Source organism: Neoarius graeffei, chromosome 8, assembly GCF_027579695.1.
Source record: "Neoarius graeffei isolate fNeoGra1 chromosome 8, fNeoGra1.pri, whole genome shotgun sequence".
In the NCBI taxonomy this organism is placed as follows: domain Eukaryota; kingdom Metazoa; phylum Chordata; class Actinopteri; order Siluriformes; family Ariidae; genus Neoarius; species Neoarius graeffei.
The window spans coordinates 59,449,016-59,457,603 of NC_083576.1; the positions used below are offsets into that span (position 1 = coordinate 59,449,016).

The following is an 8,588-nucleotide window of genomic DNA, read 5'->3' on the forward strand; positions in this document are numbered from 1 at the left end:
TGATTCTGATTATTTTTTAAATGATGTTGTGACTCTATCAGCCAATCACAGGTGAGTGTATGCAACTTCAGCCAATCATCATAAAGATTGTCAATGATGTGCGACAAGACTCCACCAATTAAATCGTCAGGGAGGCGGGCGCATGACGTAAAGTGACCAAAGAAGCAATTTTGGGTGATAGTTCTTGAGTTACTTTCATTTTCACAGGTAAGTATTTGATTTGTTTGTTCTACAGCTTGAAGAATGAGAGAGATCGTTCATTTGCAAGCTGGACAATGTGGCAACCAAATTGGTGCCAAGGTAAGGAATGAAAGATGGTTGTTTGAACATATTCACAGGTTTTCCTGCTCTCTATCCGATACTGTCTGAAGACCAGTCTGGTTTAGCTGTTGGTGATTGTTTAATCATCCCATTATATATTTTTTTATTTTATAACCCCAAATTTTTATGCCCTCAGTTCTGGGAAGTCATTAGTGATGAGCATGGGATTGATCCTACAGGCAGTTACCATGGTGACAGTGATCTTCAGCTGGACAGAATTAACGTCTACTACAATGAAGCTACAGGTGAGGGCTTTATATATATATATATATATATATATATATATACACACACACACACACGGTGGCGTAGTGGTTAGCGCTGTCGCCTCACAGGAAGAAGGTCCGGGTTCAAGCCCCGTGGCCGACGAGGGCCCTTCTGTGCGGAGTTTGCATGTTCTCCCCGTGTCCTTGTGGGTTTCCTCTGGGTGCTCCGGTTTCCCCCACAGTCCAAAGACATGCAGGTTAGGTTAACTGGTGACTCTAAATTGACCGTAGGTGTGAATGTGAGTGCTTTAGTGAGAATGGTTGTTGGTGTCTATGTGTCAGCCCTGTGATGACCTGGTGACTTGTCCAGGGTGTACCCTGCCTTTCGCCCGTAGTCAGCTGGGATAGGCTCCAGCTTGCCTGTGACCCTGTAGAACAGGATAAAGCGGCTAGAGATAATGAGATGAGATGATATATATATATATATATATATATATATATATATGAGAGAGAGAGAGAAAATTCGTTTTCCTTACTTTTTAAAACTTCATTTTGATCCTTTCAGGAGGCAAGTATGTCCCCCGTGCTGTCCTCGTAGATTTGGAGCCAGGTACCATGGACTCTGTAAGGTCTGGACCTTTCGGGCAAATTTTCAGACCTGACAACTTTGTTTTTGGTAACTATTACACAACACGATAATGGACCACTTTTTTCCCTTTCTTTTTCCTTTGTCTTTTTTGCACTAATGTGCAGATGCAAAGCAGTAAATCTGATTGTCATCTGTCTTGCAGTCAAATTTGCATGAATTTTGGCTGTGCACCTCATTTTGATTCACCTGCTGTTTCCTGCTAGCTGTAAAAATATACATGTCAGTGCTTCCTCTCCACAGGCCAGAGTGGTGCTGGTAATAACTGGGCCAAGGGCCACTACACGGAAGGTGCTGAGCTGGTGGACTCGGTCTTGGATGTGGTGCGTAAGGAGGCTGAGAGCTGCGACTGCCTGCAGGGCTTCCAACTCACTCACTCACTGGGTGGTGGTACTGGGTCAGGCATGGGCACTCTGGTCATCAGCAAAATCCGTGAGGAGTACCCTGACCGCATTATGAACACCTTCAGTGTTGTGCCCTCACCCAAAGTCTCCGATACAGTGGTGGAGCCTTACAATGCCACACTGTCTGTCCACCAACTGGTAGAGAACACGGACGAGACGTACTGCATTGACAACGAAGCCCTGTACGACATCTGTTTCCGCACCCTCAAACTCACAACACCAACATACGGTGACCTCAACCACTTGGTTTCTGCCACCATGAGTGGAGTTACAACATGTCTGAGGTTCCCTGGGCAGCTCAATGCTGATCTGCGTAAATTGGCAGTCAACATGGTGCCCTTCCCCCGTCTGCACTTCTTCATGCCTGGTTTTGCCCCACTGACCAGCAGGGGTAGCCAGCAATACCGTGCTCTCACTGTACCTGAATTAACCCAGCAGATGTTCGATGCCAAGAACATGATGGCTGCTTGTGATCCACGTCACGGTCGCTACCTCACGGTGGCTGCTATTTTCCGTGGCCGCATGTCCATGAAGGAGGTGGATGAGCAGATGCTTAATGTGCAGAACAAGAACAGCAGCTACTTTGTTGAATGGATCCCCAACAACGTGAAGACGGCTGTGTGCGATATCCCACCCCGTGGCCTGAAGATGGCTGCCACCTTCATTGGGAACAGTACAGCTATCCAAGAGCTATTCAAGCGCATCTCCGAGCAGTTCACAGCCATGTTCAGACGCAAGGCTTTCCTGCACTGGTACACGGGTGAGGGTCTGGATGAGATGGAGTTCACAGAGGCTGAGAGCAACATGAATGACCTGGTGTCTGAGTACCAGCAGTACCAGGAAGCAACTGCTGAAGAAGAAGGAGAGTTTGATGAGGAGGAAGAGGAGCCCTAAATATACTTTTGTCAGTAACTTCCATGTTTTTAAGATAAGATGTATTCCTTTATTGAGACCCATGAGGGGAAATTCAGGTGTTGTGGCAGCTCAAGAACAGTAAAATATAAATAAATTAAGACAAAAAAATAGAATACATAGCATAAATACAGATAATAAAAATAATAGAAGAAACACAAAGCTAAATAAGGACACTTGCTCACAAAGATAGCAAGAAACAACAAGAATTGGTAGTGGCACTACATCCACTAGTGGTGTACGTAAACTAGTGGTGTAGAGCCACATAAAATGACACCATGAAATGAGGTAGTCGTAGGTATGGTGGAACTGTAACAATAGAGCCACATGTGATACGGTGCCTGACAATAGTACAGATTGGGGGGGATAGTGCTATGGTAACAGAGGAAAAAGGACAAAATGCAGAGAATATATACACATGCGTGCAATGTTCCACATGAGTCCAGTGCAGGAGAGAGTGTGTATGTGCAAAGTTCCACATTTTTATGTTCAACTTTATTTTTTTCCTCCTTTTAATTTTTTGTCAAGTTTCTCAGATTCTGTGTTCTTCACTAATGTGCCTTCCAAGTTATTTGTCTGTTTAATACCAATAAAACATGCAGTTAATAATTACAGCCTCAGGGTATTTGTTACAGTGATTAATCCATGATATTGTAATAAAATTCTTGTATTCCTTTTCAGACCCATAGGGCTCTGTTGCAGTGTTCTGGCACAAGGGTCAGTTTGGTAAATTTGGCTTTTCTTAAATATTTTAAGTGGTTAAAGGTGCTGACTGCAAACTCATTTGAAATGTTCAAATTCTTTTTATTGTGCATGGCATTTTCCTGTGTCTTGCATAACAATATCATGTGGAGGAGATGTGATTATTTTGATGTGCTGAGAGTTGCTTTTCTCCGTTTTGGGACCGTTTTCCAACCTCTTGACGTGAACAGCATGACCCTATGGAAACAACTGAATGTGAGGCGCTTTAACTACTTAGCATAATTATGGAACTGCATCACAAGAAGATGATGTGCTGAAAACATTGCGACTCTACCTCGACCTCGACGAGTTTTGAGTCACAGGTATGTAATTTGTGATTAACATTCTCCAATAGATCCCTGAAACAAAAGACAAGTATATCTTTTCTCTGTTCCTGCTTTTGTGTTATTGTTTCTTTCTCTGCAAGATCAAAACATTAGGTGTATATCTCCATACTCGCTACCACGGAGTTGAGCCCATGCATTCTAAGGCTAAGATAGCTAAGCACTTACTAGAATGATTTAGTTATCTATCCAGAAAAATGAAGTCATCTAACCTTGCATCTTGCAGTTGCACTCACTAGACAGAATTTCCTTTCTTTTTCTGCTGGCTTTTTGCTGCTGGAAGAGCGGAGTCTGCCATGTTTGCCCATGCCAACTTGTTTTGTTTAAAAGCAGGTCAAATACGCCCCACGGTGGTCATGTGATATTGTTGCTCACTTGCTTCGGCAATCTCCAGAATCATAAAATGCAGGATCATGCGGGCGGCACGGTGGTGTAGTGGTTAGCGCTGTCGCCTCACAGCAAGAAAGTCCAGGTTTGAGCCCCGTGGCCGGTGAGGGCCTTTCTGTGCAGAGTGTGCATGTTCTCCCTGTGTCCGCGTGGGTTTCCTCCGAGTGCTCCGGTTTCCCCCACAGTCCAAAGACATGCAGGTTAGGTTAACTGGTGACTCTAAATTGACCATAGGTGTGAGTGTGAATGGTTGTCTGTGTCTATGTGTCAGCCCTGTGATGACCTGGCGACTTGTCCAGGGCGTACCCCGCCTTTCGCCTGTAGTCAGCTGGGATAGGCTCCAGCTTGCCTGTGACCCTGTAGAACAGGATAAAGCGGCTAGAGATAATGAGGTGAGATGAGGATCATGTTTTGCTGGGTGAAATGTACAAACGAGAAAGACCTTATAGGTCCTGACTGCAAATTTGAATTCTGGACAAAATGTTCTATTTGTATTGTTGTTGCATTTGAGATGTTTTGCTGCTACACACACATTGTATCCTATGTGTAAAATGTTTTGCCAAAATAAAATGCATCCCGCATTTTGCGCTTCCGGAGATTGCTGAAACAAGTGAGCAACAATATAATGTGACCACGGTGGGGCGTGTTTGATACACCTAATGTTTTGGTCTTACAGAGAAGGAAACGATAACACAAAAGCAGGAACAGAGAACAAAAATCTATTCATCTTTTGTTTCACGGATCTATTGGTGAATGTCAACCACAAATTCCATACCTGCAACTCAAAACTCTCCAAGGTCGATGCACGATGTTTTCCACGTGTCGCCATCTTGATGTGATGCAGTTCCATAGTTATGATAATTAGTTCAAGCTCCTCGTGTTCAGCTGTTTCCATAGGGCCATACTGTTTATCTCAAGAGGTAGAAAAACTGTCCCAAAACGGAGAAGAGCGACCTTCAGCACATCAAAATGATCACATCTCGTTTGTATGATATTGTTCTTCCAAGACATAGGAAAATGCCATGCATAATAAAAAGATTTGAACATTTAAGAGGACTTTGCAATCAGCACCTTTCAGTGGAATCATTCCCCTTAGCATTGTTTTCTCATTAGTAATTTTCCATGTGCAATGATTTTTTTTGGTTGCTTCTGACAAGTAAACTGAGTGATGATTCATGAGTTAACATTACCTCTGAGTGTGCGTGTTTAATTAATTAATATGTAGTTGCAAAGACACAACAAATTTGGTGATGAGTAATCCATGAACCTAATGGACCGATGGTGCTAACGATATAGAATGAGAAGTCAACGGGAGGGAAGGAGAGAAAGCAAGAGCAGCATTACTAGAGTTGTAGTCTTGAGTAACCATGCATAGCACACAGTAAACTTTGTGCAAGCAAGCTAAAGGTAAATGTCAAGACTGACAGTGTCCATCAGAAAAGTAGATGACTTTGATAGCACCAATAAAGATTGGGAAGCTTACATTGAAAGAGTTGAACTGTATTGTGATGCTAACGATGTGGAGGGAGAGAAGAAAGTTTCTGTTCTCAGTCTAATGGGAGCTAAAACATACAATCTCCCAAGCAACCTACTAAGCCTGGACAAACCATCCAACAAAAAATTTGATGAAATTGTTAAGATCTTGCAAAGCCACTTGAACCCAAACCTCGAGTGATAGCAGAAAAATTCAGATTCCATAAACAACGGTGTAAGTGGGGGGCATGGCGTTGGAGGTCTGGTGCTGATGTTGGAAGTCGACAGTGAAGGTCTGGAGGAGCTCCCTGAGTGGTTTGGACCCCATAGTGGTGTTTGTTCCTCAAGTCCTGGGTTTCAGCACCAGTGTAATGACTTTATGTTTAGAAAATGAAGAACTGAAGACGGGTGTAACAATTCAAGGCGCACTTTATTCTGTCACTTTTCAATCGATACTACGAAAAAACACAAACATTGGGGAACGCAGCTCTCTACTGGCTATCTGGAAGACACACAGAGACATGTTAATAGACAGTAAATTAGACACAGGTATAACTCGTCACATCTTACCTGCTGGTTCAACCTGACTCCTTGCCATTCACAGCCGATACTCATCCACACCCTCACTGCCACAAAGCATCTCCAAAAGCTCAGCAAAGTGCTCACCAAGCTTAATGATTATAGTCTGCAAGTGAAGAGAGAGAAATGTGAGTTTTTCAAGAGTGAAATCTCATGTTGTGGACATGTCATTGACAAACTTGGCTTACACAAATCTCAAGAGAAAATTGAAGCAGTGCTGAAAGCACCAAGGCCAGAAAACATGTCACAGCTGAGATCAGATTTGAGTCTTGTAAACTATTGCCACAAGTTTCTCCCAAACCTTGCTTCAGTACTGTACCCACTGAATTGACTGCTACAGATAGAAACCAAATTGCACTGGCCAGAAAAATGTGAGAAGGCGTTCACAGAAACAAAAAGACTAATAACCTCCATCCAATTCATTCACTTTGAAGTCCCTGACGAGTGCAGAATGCAATTATGCACAGATCAACAGGGAGGCCCTTAGCCTTGTGTAGGGCATAAAGAAGTTCCATCACTACCTTCATGGCCAAAGGCTCATTTTAGTGACAAACCACCAGCCTCTTGTATCCATTTTCAACTCCAGGAAAGGAATCCCCGCGATGTCAGCTACCCAACTACAATGGTGGGCACTGTTCTTAGGAGCCCACTCTTATGACATTGAGTTCAAAGGGACTATGCAACACAGTAATGCTGATGGTTTGTCATGCCTCACGCTGTCGACAGCTAAGAAAGAAAAGTCTTTGTCTCAGTATCCAGCAGAAGTGTTCCATACATCATTTGTGGACTGTGGTAACAGGGGCGTGGCCAAGCGGCAGTTTGTGAATGGAGGGTGGGGTCAGGGAAGGTAAGTGACTAAGTCATTACACCTGGTGTCAATTAGTGTGTGTGTGTTTGTTGCAGTGATGGAGCATAAAAGGAGGGGGAGAGCAGAGAACTCTGACTCCTGATCAGAACACGTAAGTGAGTGAATAGCACATGAGTGCAGCTGAAAAGCTCAAAAAAGAAAGTTTGCAAGAACTTCAGTTCCTGTCTGCCATGCTTCTGTACTCCACCCACATCAGGGATATACTACAGTGGTGCCGAAACCCAGGATGAGTACGGAGGGGAACCACCCCATGGAGTCCTCCCCATTTATGGAGCTCATCCATGCCCTCGCTGCTGCCCAGCAGAACCAGCATCAAGCCCTGACCACCCTCTGGAAGGAACAAGAGCAATGCTTTGAAGCCTTGAGGCTAGCCCAGTAGGAAGATCGCCAGGCATTCCGGCATCTACTGGCATCAGCAGCGGCGTCCACCGTCACCACCATGGACTCCCCTTACGTCACCCTCACGAAGATGGGCCCGCATGATGAGCCTGAAGCCTTCATCGCTCTCTTCGAGCAAGCAGCTCAAACGTGGGGGTGGCCACTCGAGCAGCATGCATCCCGCCTCCTCCCGCTCCTGACAGGCGAGGCACAGATCGCGGTGCAGCAGCTCCCTGCCAACAGCGGACTCATCTACACCGACCTCAAGAGGGCCATCTTGCAGTGGGTCAGCCGCTCCCCAGAACAACATCGCCAGCAGTTCTGGAAGCTGACACTGGAGGAGGTCAGCTGGCTATTTGCATTCGGCCAACAACTCCGGGACGCCTGCCGACAGTGGCTAAGGCCGGAAGACTGTGACGCCAATGGGATCATTGACCTGGTGGCACTGGAACAGTTCATCTCTCGGCTTCCAGAAGGAATGGCGGAATGGGTCCAGTGTCATTGCCCAGCGTTGCTCCAGCAAGCCATCAAGTTGGCGGAGGACCATCTGGCGGCGATTCTGATGGCAGGCAGATAAGGCAAAGGCGCCTCTCCTCATTTTTCTTCTCTCCCCCTCTCTCTCTCTCTCTCTCTCACCTTCGCCCCATTCCCCCACCGTGGAGGCGGGGGCCAGCTCCTCCCCAGCCTACCTGTCACACCCATGGTGTCCTCCCATCTCCCTCTTCCGTGTCTGTGTCCTCCCCCCCTCAGGTGAGTGACACCCATAACACCAGTGCAGAGGGAAAGCCTGGGCTGGTATGCTGGCATGGCAGGGAGCCGGAGCATCTCCCAAATCAGGGCTCTGCAAGGGAGGTGGAAGCTATGATCTGGATCCCCAACGCACCAGAGACCACCCCCGATTGGGCCGGAATGTATCGCATACCGGTAAGTGTTCAAGGGGATACATATCACGCATTGGTGGATACCGGTTGTAATCAGACCTCAATTCACCAACGCCTGGTGCAAGGTGAGGCATTGGAGAGAGCACAAGCAGTGAAAGTGTTGTGTGTGCACGGGGATGTTCATAATTATCCCTTAGTGTCTGTCTATTCTATTCTGGGGCCACATGTATAGAATAAAGGCAGCGGTTAATCCTTGTCTCACCCACTCATTGATTTTGGGGACTAGTTGGCCAGGGTTTAAAAAGCTGATGGAACACTTAACACATAGTAGGTCCTGCACTAGTATGTCACGGGAGGATCCCGGTGTGGTGTTGACTGGAGAAGCTGTCACAGAGCCGTCTACATCAGCACTGCATCAGAGCAACACGAGGAGTGAGGAGCAGCCCAC

At 45.9% G+C, this 8,588-nt stretch overlaps 1 protein-coding gene across 1 annotated transcript; it reads left to right on the top strand.

Annotated features, from left to right (window-relative positions):
• The first annotated feature begins 241 nt into the window (after positions 1 to 241).
• On the top strand, positions 242 to 2,981 carry LOC132890744 (tubulin beta chain-like). Its single transcript, XM_060927921.1, has 4 exons — positions 242 to 300; positions 458 to 566; positions 1,093 to 1,203; positions 1,417 to 2,981. The coding sequence occupies exons 1-4, from the start codon at positions 244 to 246 to the stop codon at positions 2,469 to 2,471; spliced, it is 1,332 nt and encodes a 443-aa protein (XP_060783904.1). The 5' UTR covers positions 242 to 243; the 3' UTR covers positions 2,472 to 2,981.
• Positions 2,982 to 8,588: the final 5,607 nt, after the last annotated feature.